Source organism: Geotrypetes seraphini, chromosome 2 (genome assembly GCF_902459505.1).
Source record: "Geotrypetes seraphini chromosome 2, aGeoSer1.1, whole genome shotgun sequence".
Lineage (NCBI taxonomy): Eukaryota > Metazoa > Chordata > Amphibia > Gymnophiona > Dermophiidae > Geotrypetes > Geotrypetes seraphini.
The window spans coordinates 46812439-46827188 of NC_047085.1; the positions used below are offsets into that span (position 1 = coordinate 46812439).

The 14750-nt window shown below is 41.7% G+C and overlaps 1 protein-coding gene across 13 annotated transcripts in view; it reads left to right on the top strand.

Annotated features, from left to right (window-relative positions):
* ENPP2 (ectonucleotide pyrophosphatase/phosphodiesterase 2) overlaps nt 1-14750 on the top strand; it is a 278862-nt gene that overhangs the window by 208166 nt on the left and 55946 nt on the right. For 6 of the 13 annotated variants that reach the window (XM_033933197.1, XM_033933192.1, XM_033933194.1 and 3 more), the window contains 2 exons: nt 977-1138; nt 14484-14567. The exons of 4 other annotated variants lie outside the window; for them this stretch is intronic. In XM_033933197.1, the coding sequence (XP_033789088.1) occupies nt 977-1138; nt 14484-14567 (246 nt within the window). The remainder of the gene's footprint in view (nt 1-976; nt 1139-14483; nt 14568-14750) is intronic. 3 more of the 13 variants (XM_033933199.1, XM_033933201.1, XM_033933195.1) reach the window with 2 other exon arrangements.

The following is a 14750-nucleotide window of genomic DNA, read 5'->3' on the forward strand; positions in this document are numbered from 1 at the left end:
TAACACACCTACCAAAACACTCTCTGGATCTTTGGCTGCACAGCGGTTAGAATGCCACCCAGGATATCCAGAAAGATGGTTTAGAAATTGACACTTGGATGTCCTGACAATTAGGAACAGTGGCACAGCGAGGGAGGTGAGTGCCCAGGGCAGTGGTGCAAAGCATCGCTGTGCCGTGCGCACCCACACTATTCTTCCACTTGAGCGCCCCCTCTTGGCCCCCTTGTATCTCTTGAAATGTTCACCGGCATGGGCAGCATCTTTCACATGCTGCTCACACTGGCCTTGGCTTCCTTCTGATGTCACTTCCTGGTCCCGCGACCAGAAAGTGAAGTCAGAAGGAAGCCGAGGCTGATATGAGCAGCCAGTGGAAAATGCTGCTTGCACCAGCAAATGTTTAAAGAAGTATGTTGGGGGGGGTGTCATAGAGGAGGTGAGACCCCAGCCCCCCTGCAAGGATGGCATCCGGGGCGATCTGTCCCCCGCTCCTTAACTACACCCCTGATTAGAACATCCAAGTGCTGACTTACAGTAGTTTTTTAGACGTCTTTATTTTTTGATTATGAGCCCCCTAGTTTCTTTTATAGAATATGAGCCAATTAAGTGCCCTCTGAGCATCTACATATAGGTGCACTGTTACAGGATTACTGCCGGTAAGGAAGAAGAACTTCCTCTGTGCAATCTTAAAAGCAATAGCCCATGCAGAGACTCGAGCATGACTGGGTAAACTCGCATACTTTACATGAATTCTAAAAGTTTGACTCACTGTATTCACTTTTATTGAATGTGCTATATTTTCAGAGTAATATAAAGAATATTACTATAATAATATGTTTATTCTAAAAACTAGTATGTATTAAACCACTACACAATGGATTAAGCCCATTAATCTATGCAATAATCATCTTACAAAGAAATTATTGTTGTTCTTCTAATGTTGATTTCCTTCTCTCTGTTTATCCCCATGATATTGAAGAAGAACACACTGAAATAGAGGAGGACATCTTCACAAAAATGGCTCTTAAGGTGGAAAGACTAAGTCAGAGTTCTGAGGAGGGGATTAGCTCTACTGCTAACCAGGAAAGCCAACAAGACCGTCGGAGAGAGGACCTGCAGAATTCACTGATGGCCATCTTTGGTGAGCGTTTGGAGCCATCATCTTCAGAACTGTACTGTTCAGGAAGAAAGAAGAGCAGAAGTTATTAGAGGAGTAGCCCTTTACAGAACATGCATTGCTCTTTCGCTAGTGATAAATGCTATGTTTGATAGAATCTAGGACTTTTATGCATTATTACTTAAAACAGGGAATGATATATTATGCTTATTACCCAGGCAGCTTCATTGTTGCTGATTCTATAACTGCTGCTACTATTAATGATTTGCCTAGTACTATAAAACCATGAGGGTGTTGAGATTGCATCTAGTCAAGATACGTAGACAAAAGAAAGGATTTTGGAGTTTTGCCTAGCAAAAAGGGGCTACAGTCAAGAAAAATCTGGTTAAGGAGAAGCAGAGTTCAAGTTTTCATAGAGGGCATAGAGGTGGGTTCTTGAGCTGAATTTGAAAATGGTAAAGCCTGGGCATCACAAATCAGGAAAGCTGTTCCAAATGGTCAGGGTAGCAGAGATTAAAAAAAAAAAAAAAAAAGGGGTCAGATTTGGTGGCAGAAAAAAAAAGCACTGCTAAGAGAATTTTCCCTGATGAATGATTTAAAGTACTGATATATGTAGGAAGAGACAGAATACCTAACTGCAAAACAAATGCAGTTGAGTAACAAATTTTTGATTTCCCACTAACTTCCACTTAAAATTTAGTGTAGTGGTTTAGGAAAAGAGGTTAAATGGTTATAAGGGTCTTTTGAAGGCTGAAAGTTAAGCGAGTAACTTTGAAGAGACTTCAGTGAAGAGAAATGGTTTAGTGGTAGACCCATGAGAAGTGGGTTATCTAAGTAGAAGGTGATGAGACAGCAGATAAATTTTAGTTCTAGAAGGTAATAAATAGAAATAAAATACAAGAAAAATAAGATAATATATTTTTATTGGACTAAATATATTTTTGATTAGCTTTCAAAGGCAATACCTTCAGAAAATAATAGTAAATATTGAAGAACTAAGGCCAATACTGGGCAGACTTGCACGGTCTGTGTCTGTATATGGCCGTTTGGTGGAGGATGGGCTGGGGAGGGCTTCAATGGCTGGGAGGGTGTAGATCACTGGTCTCAAACTCACGGCCCTGGTGCCAAATGCGGCCCTCTAGGTACTGTTTTGAGGCTCTCGGTATGTTTATCATAATCACACAAGTAAAATAAAATAGTTTCTTGATCATATGCCTCTTTAGTTATAAATTACAATACAGTATTATTATTAAGACAGCCAAAAGGAAAGATTTATAAACTATAAAGAGTTTTACCTTATGCAAAATTGTAATTGTTTTAATAAGACATTACACTTCCCCCTCCGTATTCGCGAATTCCGTATCTATGGATTCGCTTATTTGCAGTTTTAAACAAAAAAAATCACTTTCATTTTTTGGGCTATATTAAGCCCTGTAAGCCCCCCCCCCCCCTTAAGCCTTACCTGGTGGTCTAGCGGGTTTTCGGGGGCAGGAGAGATCTTCCCACGCTCCTGCCCCGTGCAGATCACTCATAGGAAATGGCTCGAGAGACTACAGGAGCTCAAGGCAGCCATTTCCTGTGAGCGATCTGCACAGGGCAGGAGCGTGGGAAGATTGCTCCAGCCTGAAAACCCGCTAGACCACTAGGTAAGGCTTAAAGGGGGGGGGGGGGGCTTTCAGGGCTTAAAATATCCAGGGAAAGCAGGGGTTAGGGGCAGAATGGCCCAAATATTATTAGCATTTTTTTCATATTTGTGGGCCGGCTCTGCCCCGAACCCCTGCGAATACGGAGGGGGAAGTGTATCTATTTTTTTCTGCAGCCCTTCAAGTACCTACAAATCCAAAATGTGGCCCTGCAAAGGGTTTGAGTTTGAGACCACTGGTGTAAATGGACTGGAGTGAGCTTTGACGGAGACTTCAGTAATTGGAACCTAAGAACAGTACCGGGCAGAGCTTTGGATTCTTGCCCAGAAATAGCTAAGAAGAAGAAGAAAAAAAAACCCCAACAAATTTTTTGATTGAATCGGGTTGGGCAGACTAGAAGGACCATTTGGGTCTTTATCTGCCATCATCTACTATGTTACTATGCTAAATTAGAAATGAACAAATGTTGGCAATGTCAGAATATATAAGTGAAACTCAAAACATTCCAATGGCAATCTCACAGAGAAAGGTAGGCGGGATGATAAACAGATAGAGATGGGATGGGTGGTCTTAGGGTGCCAAAGCAGTATAATATTATGGTTTATTGTGTGAGAGGAAACCCAAATCTTTAAGTCCTTTCTGGTGAATGTCAAAAAAATGTCATCATTATAATATCAAAAGGTTTTATATTTCTGGATTGTTTTAAAATGCTCTTTTAGTATTCTTAAGTCATTGATGCAATGCCCTGGTCTTGTAAAGTGATCTCCCATAGAGGTGTCACCCTGGTTGGCTTGGTGGTGTTTGATATGATGTTTGTTTAGGTTAGTTCTGGTCTAAAGCATTGACTTATCTCTCCAACGCAGCGTCTTCCTTCACATTTTTTTGCACTGAATAATATACACTACATTTATCCCCGTGAGAGGTTTTTAGTGCTGGCTGGTGTGCCAAACGCTTTGTGCTGCTCTGACATTCATAGACACTCTATGACCATCGGCTTAGCACAGAGCATTCAGCGCGCCGATTGGCACTAAAAACCTCTTGTGCAGTTTTGTAAATGGGGGGGGGGGGGGGTTTTAAAGATGAGCATGTGCAGGAAATCCCGTTAGGGCGTATTTTGATGTTTCTCTTATACTAAGCCAGCTTGATTGCTGCAATATTGCCTATTTGGCAATTTCCCAGAAGAATATGCAACGATTTGCGAATAGTACAAAATGCGGCGGTCAGGCTGATTTTTAGGTTGAAGAAATACGATCACGTAACACCCTCCCGTCGAGTACTGCATTGGCTGCCAATGGAGGAGTGGGTGAAGTTTAGGTTTGGTTGCTTCTGTTTTAAGGCTTTGTTTGGTTTAGCTCCCAAATATAGAATTGAGCTTTTCTCTTTTGCAACCAACAGACATAAGAGAAACTCTCATCTGAATTTTGTTTTTCCGCCTGTTAGAGGATATAAACTTAGAAAACATCATCAAAATCTTTTCTCATATCAAGCAGCGTTATGGGGTAAGGATTTAGAACTGCTTTTGCTTACTGACACTTATGGGGAATTTAGGAAACATCTAAAAACATATCTGTTTTCGAAGTATTTAGGCAGCTAATTTGAAAAAAATTTATTATGCACTATTTTGATCATTTTAGTGTCTCTGATTATTGGCATTTAACTTTTTTAGTTCTATTGAACTTCTTTTATTGTTTTGTTTTTTAAAACTATTGTAAACCACATAGAACTTTACGGCCTTGCGGTATATAAACTGATTATTATTATTATGCCAAGACATAGCCCAAGACTTCACAGTGTGCAGTGTGGTATAGTGCAAGAACTTGAGCCCCTCTCTTCTTTGGTAATATCTAGAAATAAAACAAAAAACATAAAGGAAAAAAAAAACCAGTAACTTTTTTATTGGACTAACTTAATGTAGTTTATGATCAACTTTCAAAGGTAACCCCTTCTTCCTCATATCAGAGAAGCTAACATGGCTACCACACCATTTCGCTCGGGTTCGGTTGGGAATTTGCTTTTTATTAATTTCTGCTTCAGATTGGTGTATTTGTTGATAAGCCAGCATTGGTTGATCTGGGAATATCTCTTTCAATAATTCTTCCTCCTGGAGTAGTGGCTGTACATCTTTTATTATTCTTCTCAGTTTTTTTCAGTTTTGGATTATATGTCACACTCTGGTTTTCCAATCCTTTCTTCTGCAATAGGATTTCTCTGAGTATTTTAAGGAAAGAGGCAAATTTCTTGGAGATCATTTTGGAGGTTATAGCCTTGTTGTTTTAAAGGATTCAGTCAGAATTTTAAAAAGGTGTTTCTGTCTCTTTGAGTCAAGAGCAGATGTGTTGAAATGGAATAGCTTGGCTGTGTGTAATAAACTTCATTTCTTCGTGAAGGGTGGAACCTGGAATTGTAGCTAGTGGCATCTCAGTTGGTTTCTTCTATATAGATGTTTGCATATAGCCATTGTAATAGAAACTGAGGTGTCTAAAAAGTTGACCTTTTTCTGTGGAGTTGTTAATTTTGGAATTTTTATTATAGGATGGTGTGTGTTGAAAGAACTGTAAAATAGAGAGTTTCTTCCCCCTCAGTCCAAATCAAGCAAATATCAATATACCAGTAATAATTTAGGGATTTGGTCTGTTTATTCAAAAGTGTGTCTCCTCCAGTTCTGCCATAAAAAGGGTTTTCAGATAGATATCGTTATTGAACTGTAAATGATTGTGAGTTAGAATGAATTTGATTAATTTTGTAATAGCTTCCAGTATGAATTGGTGGTCCAAGGAAGATATTTGTAGGAATTTCTTACATGCAAATTTGTCAGTTGCTTGGGGATTCGTTGCTTTATGGTGATTCAGCATCTGTCATGAGTAGAACAGCTGCTTGATGGTTTTTTTAAAAAAATTGTTCAGAAAGTCTGTGATGTCTTGTATTAAGCTGTTTTTCTTGGGCTAACATGGCTACTATACAACTTTATCGTTGGTTCAGGAAGAAAGAGATGTATTTTAGTGATAGAAAGAAATGATATGGTCTAATGATATAGTGGATATTAAGAACATAGGAATAGCCATACCGGGTCACACCAATAGTCCATCTAACTCAGTATCCTGTTTCCAACAGTGGCCAATCCAAGTCACAAGTACTTGGCAGAAACCCAAATAGTACTAGCAGTCCACAGGGCAGGATTAATTCATCGAGGGCCCCTAGGCACACAAGTACATTGAGCCATCCCACCATGCGCCCAGACGGAAACAGGAAGCTGCGTCAGAGGGAAGCTTTGGGCAAGCAGCACCGCTTACAAAATTACAGTTCACGTTGCCCTTCTTACCCGCGTTGCTTGCTTGTCTTACTTTCCGTCGATTGGGGGGGGGCACGTGTTGCCGATCGGGGGGAGCCTGCGTTGCCGATCGATGCTGGAGGGGCCCATTGCCGTTTGGAAAAAACAATGTTGATGCCCTCCATCGAACCACCCTGACCATTTTGGGCCCTAGGCACGTGCCTAATGGTCCTATTGGTTAATCCTGCCCTGATAGTCCATGCTTCAGGGGCAAACAGTGACATCCCCTCCCCCTACCATGTCTGTCTCAGTAGCAGATTATGGACTTTTGGAAGCTGAGTGCCTAAATGGATGGGTGGTTTCAGCAGTTCTGCATAACACATGTAATTGAATGTTGTTAGGTTGTGTGTTTGTGAAGATTGTATTCTTCTGCTTTGTAGCTAGACTTTATTTCCCATACTTATTTTTCATTGTTTTCCTCATAGTTCATTCTTTTTATCCTAATTTAGTATTTTACCCGAGTTTGGTTCATTTTTGTCAACTTTTGTTTTTTGGCCTTCAAGACGCTCTGAGTCCTTTTTTCCTCCTGGAAACCTCGACTGTTTTCGGCATCCTAGTTTAGTCAAATTCTCCAGGCCAGTTTTGACTTGGCATCAGCTGTTTTCTCCTCATGGTCAAAGAGGGTATTGAGTGGCTTTAAGAACCGTTTGTTCTCTGGCTTTGTCAGGCAAATGGGTCAGGCTTTGCCCATCAAAAATGGAAATAGAGGAAGAACCTCACTCTGAGCTTTTTGATGATCTTGACCATGAAGCAGTGCCAAATGAATGCATTAAAGTACCTTTCCATAGGGTAATGAAGGATACTTTATTTAAAGAACTGGGAAAACTCCCTCTCAGTTCAGGTAGCTCCTAAAGCGATAGACACAATGTATAGAATACAAAATTTCCTGGATTTGCACAAACTCAACTTCAACGCCATTCAATAGTTGTGGAATCTGCACTCATTTTATGCTTCTGTTCCTCCAGGCAGAGCAGCCAGGACATTGGAAAATGTGTTTGCTAAAAGAGTTCATCAATAGATTAATGGACTGCCTATTCTACATGTCCGTTTATTTTAAATCCTTACTTAAAGAATAGAGTTTGAGGAATTCCTCCTTCCAGACAAACTAAAGCAGTTTCAACTTATTCACTGCAAGAAAGTATATGGCTAGAGCAATTTTCAATGCATTTGTTGTTTCTTCTCAAACATCTGTAGCGAGGTTATCAAGCATTTGAGGTAAATTGCAATGTGCCATTTAGTGTGGCTTAGAGTCGCTGAGAAACTTCGAATGGTCCTATGTAAGAGAGATAACCTGTTTGGAAATAAAAATTGAAAAGTTTGCAGATAAGATTAAAAAAAAAAAACCAACCCACACAGATACTATGATGACTTTTATCTAACAATGTTAAATCAATCAATCAAGTAACTGAAGTTATTTAGTGAACACTCAGACCCACAGCTGAGGTCTCAGTGAAATAATCACGGAGCAGCTGTTTTGAGAGACCATCATCGTTGTTCACAGTCTCACCCACCAAACAACAGCTAAATAATAACACATAGATGGTAAAACAAAACCAACTTAGCTTTGAATGGAGTGGGTAATCAATGTAGCTGCTCCGGGTTCCTTTTTATTCAAATGACTGCATTCATTACAACTGCCGACCCCCCTACCTAGGTTTCACCAACTGGCTTCTTCAGGAGGGGTACTACAAATGTAAAACAACCACATTAACACTAAAACACTTCAGTTACCACTACTATAATTTTTACACGATAATCACAATTAACTACCACACCATTCACACTCAGACCTACCGGCATAACGCACTCCACACTACTCACAGACACATTAGTTACTGGCGACGAATTTCCATCAGCAGGCCCTACCATATATGCACATCCCCCTCAACCACGTCATACTGACGTCAAACTCGTCACTACAATCTAACCACAAACCTACTCCTTCTATAAATGAAACCATTCGATTTCATTATTTAACCCTGTAGGGGTCAAAGTATGCCACTGAAAAATAAATTTTTGTTCTAAATATAATAAACTTTGAGTCACATCCCCTGTTGTTTTATGTGTCCTAGCTATTACTGTATATTTAACATCTTCAATTAAATGCTGCTGTTCAAGCCAATGGCTCACAAGAGGAGCCGACATACGGTTACATCTAATATTGCTCAAATGTTCGGCAATTCGAGTTTTAATGGCCCGCCGAGTGTGCCCAATGTAATAAAGCCCACAGGGGCATATTATACAATATACAACTGCCGTAGAAAGGCAATTAGTATTAGTTCTTAAATAAAATCTCTTACCACCTGATTGAGGAATAAGTACTTGGTCAGTATTGAGGACATGAGAGCAATATACACAGCTTACATGAGGACCCCCATAATTCTGTTGACCGGGGGCCTGATGTTTAAGAATTTGGCCCAAATTACGGCCTCGGGTGTAAGCAAACAATGGAGTTTGGTTCATGCTTTCATGCACCTGCAACACTGACCAGTGCTTCAAAATAATTTGTCTAAGTTGTTGACTCCTACTGGAATAGGGTAATACACATACTAGGGCCCCACTCTTCTCCTTCTCCTTTGTATGAAATAACCACTCCCGCTGACAATTGCGGGCTCTTTTCCATGCTGCTTTGACCACCCTAGAGGGGTAGCCACGTTCTATAAATTTTGCATATAATAGTGTGGCCTGCTGATAATTTTGCATAAATTTTGCATATAATAGTGTGGCCTTCGTCAGAGCATATCCTTCTCAATCTCAAAAATTGCCCCACCGGTATACTATCTCGGAGGGGCTTAGGATGATAACTGTGGTAATGGAGGAGTGTGTTACGATCGGAGGGTTTCCGATACAATGTAGTATCAAAATGTACCTGAGAATCAAACTGGGATTTGACTACCTGAATGTCCAAAAAGGATACCTTGTTAGAACTCACTTCATGAGTGAGAGAGATGTTAAGATCCACCTGATTTAATTCCTTAAGGAATTCCTCCAACTCGTAACGTTCCCCATTCCACGTAAAAAAGATATCATCTATATATCTTCTCCAAAGGCCTACTCTGTTAAACCACCTAGATGTATACACATACTTTTCTTCATATTCAGACATATAGAGGCAGGCGACTGAAGGGGCCACTGTGGCCCCCATCGCCACCCCTTTAGTCTGAATGAAGAACCTGTTTATAAACTGAAAGTAATTTTGACAAATCACAAATTATATTTAGAACAAAAATTTATTTTTCAGTGGCATACTTTGACCCCTACAGGGTTAAATAATGAAATCGAATGGTTTCATTTATAGAAGGAGTAGGTTTGTGGTTAGATTGTAGTGACGAGTTTGACGTCAGTATGACGTGGTTGAGGGGGATGTGCATATATGGTAGGGCCTGCTGATGGAAATTCGTCGCCAGTAACTAATGTGTCTGTGAGTAGTGTGGAGTGCGTTATGCCGGTAGGTCTGAGTGTGAATGGTGTGGTAGTTAATTGTGATTATCGTGTAAAAATTATAGTAGTGGTAACTGAAGTGTTTTAGTGTTAATGTGGTTGTTTTACATTTGTAGTACCCCTTCTGAAGAAGCCAGTTGGTGAAACCTAGGTAGGGGGGTCGGCAGTTGTAATGAATGCAGTCATTTGAATAAAAAGGAACCCGGAGCAGCTACATTGATTACCCACTCCATTCAAAGCTAAGTTGGTTTTGTTTTACCATCTATGTGTTATTATTTAGCTGTTGTTTGGTGGGTGAGACTGTGAACAACGATGATGGTCTCTCAAAACAGCTGCTCCGTGATTATTTCACTGAGACCTCAGCTGTGGGTCTGAGTGTTCACTAAATAACTTCAGTTACTTGATTGATTGATTTAACATTGTTTTTGAATAACAAAGTGAGCCAGTAAAATATTTAAGTATATCACTTTGGATAAATAAATTCCCTTGAGGCACAAGACTTTTATCTAAGCCACAAACCTCTCATTCTTTATTGACTAAAACAGGGGTGCCTAACACATCGATCGCGATCGACCAGTAGCTCAGGAAGGCAACGCGAGTCGATCGCAGAGCCCATCCCGGGCTCCGTGATAGACTCATGTTGCCGTCCTGATCTACCGGGCCAATCAGCCTTCCTCTCCAGTGTTCTCTCTAGGGCCTTTTAGCTGGGCGGTCCGCCCAGCTGTCATCTGCTGCTGCCGCCGCTGCTGAACATTAAAAAAAGAAAACAAAAAAAAACCGGCTTGGAGATTTCAGCCCGTAGCGAACTTTGCTCCGTGGCTCTAACGTGTGCATGCTGGCTTCCCTTCTCTTCCCTCCGAAACCGGAAGTTATGTCCGGGGGGGGGGGGGGGGGGAAGGGAAGCCGGCACGCACATGTTGAGAGCCCTGAAGCAAGCGTTCGCTATGGGCTAAGGCGGGAGACAGGTTAGTGAAGCATTTCCTCTTCTTGCTGCCGAGTCCTGCCTACTTTCTGTTTCCGCGAAGGCAGGACCCGGCAGCATTTCCCCCAACAGCTCGATCGCGATGCTGGTCGGCCGAAGCAGGGAGAGGTTGGGGCGGCGGCGGCTTTCGGGCCTGTTATTGGTGGCGATTTGGGGCCTGGTCCCCGATGGCAGTGGCTTGGGGGAAGGCAGGGAGAAAGAAAGAAAAAGGGCAGGCAGGGAGACAGAAGGAAAGAAGAGAAACAGAAAAAAAAGAAAGGGAGGCAGAGAGAAAGAAAGGGCAGGGAGAGAGGAAGGAAAAGTTGGGGGAGGGAACGAGGTCTGGAGGAGAGGAAGCATACAGGCTAAAAGAAGGGAAGAAAGATTGGATGCACAGTCAGAAGAAGAAAGTGCAACCAGAGACTCATGAAATCACCAGACAAGGTAGGAAAAATGATTTTATTTTAAATTTAGTGATCAAAATGTGTCTGAATTTATATCTGCTGTCTATATTTTACACTAAGGTCCCCTTTTACTAAACCGCAATAGAGTTTTTTAGCGCAGGGAGCCTATGAGCGTCGAAAGCAGCGCTGGGCATTCAGCGCAGCTCCCTGCGCTCTAAAAACTGCTATCGTGGTTTAGTAAAAAGGGAGGGGGGTATATTTGTCTATTTTTGTATGGTTGTTACTGAGGTGATAGTGCATAGAGTCATCTGCTTTGACCTCTTTGAAAAACCCTGGAATAGGAATGATAATTAGCCTTTTCTATGTGTACAGTGTGCGTTGTGTTTTTTTTAAATTTTATTGTTGGTAGATCATTTTGACTTGGTATTTTAAAAGTAGCTCGCAAGCCCAAAAAGTGTGGGCACCCCTGGACTAGAAGATAATTTGCTTCATCCAGATGCTCATATCACTAAATGCCATTTTCACCCTTTTCTAGACCTACTGCTTAATGACTCTATGCAAGGCCGCAAAGGATACAGAAATCACAACCTCAGCCTCAATCCAAACAGCAGTCATCCTTTGACTCCTTTTATAGAGAGCACTGCCACCATTCCTCTGTCTCTTCTTCCCAGTCTCTTCATCAGAGGCAGATTAATCTACTTTCATCAACACTAGACTGTTAATCACAACAGATCAGTGGGTGCTTTGAGTTGTCACTCAGGGCTATGCCCTGCGCTTGAACAGAAAACCTCCAAACCACCCATTAAAACAGTCTCTTTTCAGTTCCCTTCAGAAGACACTCCTTCGCCAAGAACCCTTCTGTAACTAAACGCAATAGAACTTGTTTTTCTGCAGGAGAATGCCTGGGGATCCTACTCAAAGAATTTTCTAATACCAAAAAAGGGAGTTTTGCATGGTCTCTATGGGAACCCTTCTTCCTCTACTGGAAAAATGCAATTGGTTTCACTCTCCAGATCTCAGACTTATACTCACATATCCATCCTATCAGCTCACAGAAAGTATCTTCACTTTTGTATTGGATTTCAAACATCTTGGTTTAGCTACTGATTTATAGATGTTATATGTCATTTAAAGGTCTTAGCTGTGATAGAAAAAATACCATTTCAGGGGAGGGGGGAGCTGTTTATTAGTGCAATATAACTACAGAAATAAGTAGTTATGGTTGATAGTTCAGACATTGATGCTTTAGCAAGTCAACAAGGACATGCATCTTGAGCGAGTGTTGGTGGAAGTGCCTATTAGACATAAAATGTTCAGTCTCGGATTAACTCCACTGCCAGAATTCCCAGTAAACGTTTGCTCAAATGTCTGATGAAAGGCCCCTTTTACATTCTTTGAAAGAAGGCAGCCATAGCCTGGGTAGAGAAAGAAGGGGGTGGTGGAAAGGGGTATCAATTTGAAGAGGGAATGAAGTGTAGTAAAGAAATGTCACATAGCAGACTTGCTTGGCAAGACTCTTTAGCAGACTGGAAAAAGATCGATATGAATCTGAAATGTATAAAGTCAGCAAGAGAACAAGGTATAGGTCAGAGATACTCTGCAGAGTGAATGCAAGATTATAAAACATGAAATGAAGTTGGTGAAGAGGGTTGTACCAAGGCCTGGGGATTGGAATGTCTTACAGCAGTGTTTTCCAAGTTGGTCCTGGAGTGTCCCAGTGCCAGTCAGATTTTCCAAGTTGGTCCTGGAGTGTCCCAGTGCCAGTCAGATTTTCAGGATATCTACAATGAATATGCATAAAATTGATTTGCATGTACTGCCTACATTATATGTAAATTTCTTTCATGCATATTTATTTAGATATCCTGAAAACCTGACTGGCAAGGGGGTGCTCCAGAACTGACTTGGAAAACACCTGTCCTATAGCTAAGGATATCAACAGACTCTAATAGGTGTGCAGTGGGCAGGAGATGCTAGTGGAGAGCACACAGATTAGTAGCCTAGAATTTCATAATTGCTTTGGTAGTAAATGACTGAGATTGATTCTAGGGTTGGTTTGTTGATAGGTAAAAATGATGTTGACAGTACTGATATAGCACCTTTAACCAGGGTGCTTTTAGGGCTGGCTTAACCATTATACATATTGGATGGTCACCATGGGAGTTATCTCATAGGTGTGGCCAAGAGCAGGTGCAGTGAAAGCAAAACCTTTGAGACTGATTCTTTAAATGGGTATCTCGATTGCAGGCAGCGGCAGGTGTCCTATTACTGTCTGGCAGCCAATCAGGATGCACATTTTTTTAAAAAGCTCCCAGAGGCAGGTCACCTAGACTAGGCATTTGTCACAGGTCTAGGGAAATGCGTTGGGACACCTAAGCTTGCCCAAGGCTGGATGTGGTTGTGGTTTTGCCCGAAGTGGCCTTGGGTGAGTTTAATGCTGTCCTATATTTTGAAAACCTAAAAGTAGATGCATTTGGCTCAGCTGATCATAGCAAGGGAATTCCTGATCAGCTGAGCCAGCAGGCCTTCAGGAGTCCATTGGCTTAGCTGACTGGGAAGGGGGGGAATACCCCTGCCATGATCAGCTGAACCGGCTGTATCAGCAGGAGGCATGCCCATTCCTTTCGGCTGCTGGCTCATGGGCCCTTGACACCCCCTCCCCCCAAAGCACCATTGGCAGTAGAGATGCCCACTCCCTCCTGTCTACACTCCCCCAAACTCTTGACCCCCCCTCCAAGTAGCCTTACAGGAGCGATGCCCATTCCCTCCTGCTGACCTCCAAACCTCAACACACCCCAACACCTCCAAACCTCAACACCCCCTCCCCAACACCCCCTCTACCCCCCATACCTTTGTTGAGGAAAGGCTGGCCGGAGGAATGCTTATTCCCTCCAGCTGGCAGGCCCGCCTCTTCAAAAAGGCGGGCCTTCCCTTTCCCGGTGCATCCTGGGATGTACCAGGGGAAGGCCTAAGACCCTTTGGCTCAGATGTCTAAAACCCCTCCCACAAGAGGGGCCTTAGGCACCTGTGCTAATCAGAGCCTTAGGCCTTCTTCCTGGAGCATCCTGGGATGGAATCGGTGTGGCCTAAGATTCCTATTGGCTCAGACATAAGACTGAAGGTTTCTCTAGGGCATCTAATATCCTTGCATTAACTTTACAACAAAATATACTTGGGTATAGTGCATTCTTGCCCTATAAAGCTTTAAAGTGTTTTAGACAATGGGATGTAAGGTACCATGCCCAAAATCATAAGGAGGGTTATTGACAACAGCAAGATCGAATGCAGCTCTCCTTTGATTTTATGGTGACTCAACATAAAGTTGCAATGACTTTACATCAAACAGAGTATATTATTTAAAATTCACTGTCTACTTTAAAGTTTACAAAGTTGATGCATTTTGCCATTTCATAAAAATACTATGAAATTTTGTTAATGATATTAAACAAAAGAAGTCCAGGTCCAGATGATGTTAACTTGAAGATAAGTAATCTGAAGAACAAAAAGTTTACAGGAAATCTGTGGATTTTCTGTTGGCACTATTTTTGAGAGATTCACATATCAGTAGTGCTGGCTTTCATTGTCTTTCAAGTACGGAGCTCAAGAATCTGTCACTGTGCTATGGACAAGAGGAAGCGTTTTGTGAAGAAGACACCAAAGCACTCCCAGCTTCCAGGTTAGAGCCCCAAGATTCTTCTGGCATGTTTAAGCAGCTTGAAATTATACGTCTAAAACTATCCATAGCAGGAAAGGCATGTCCGGCTTCTAGATTCATAAGGCTTCTTTAAGCTGTTTCAATTGGAAAATAACCAAGGGAAAAAGAGAACCAGTTTCTGCAGATAACACAATGAACACATAT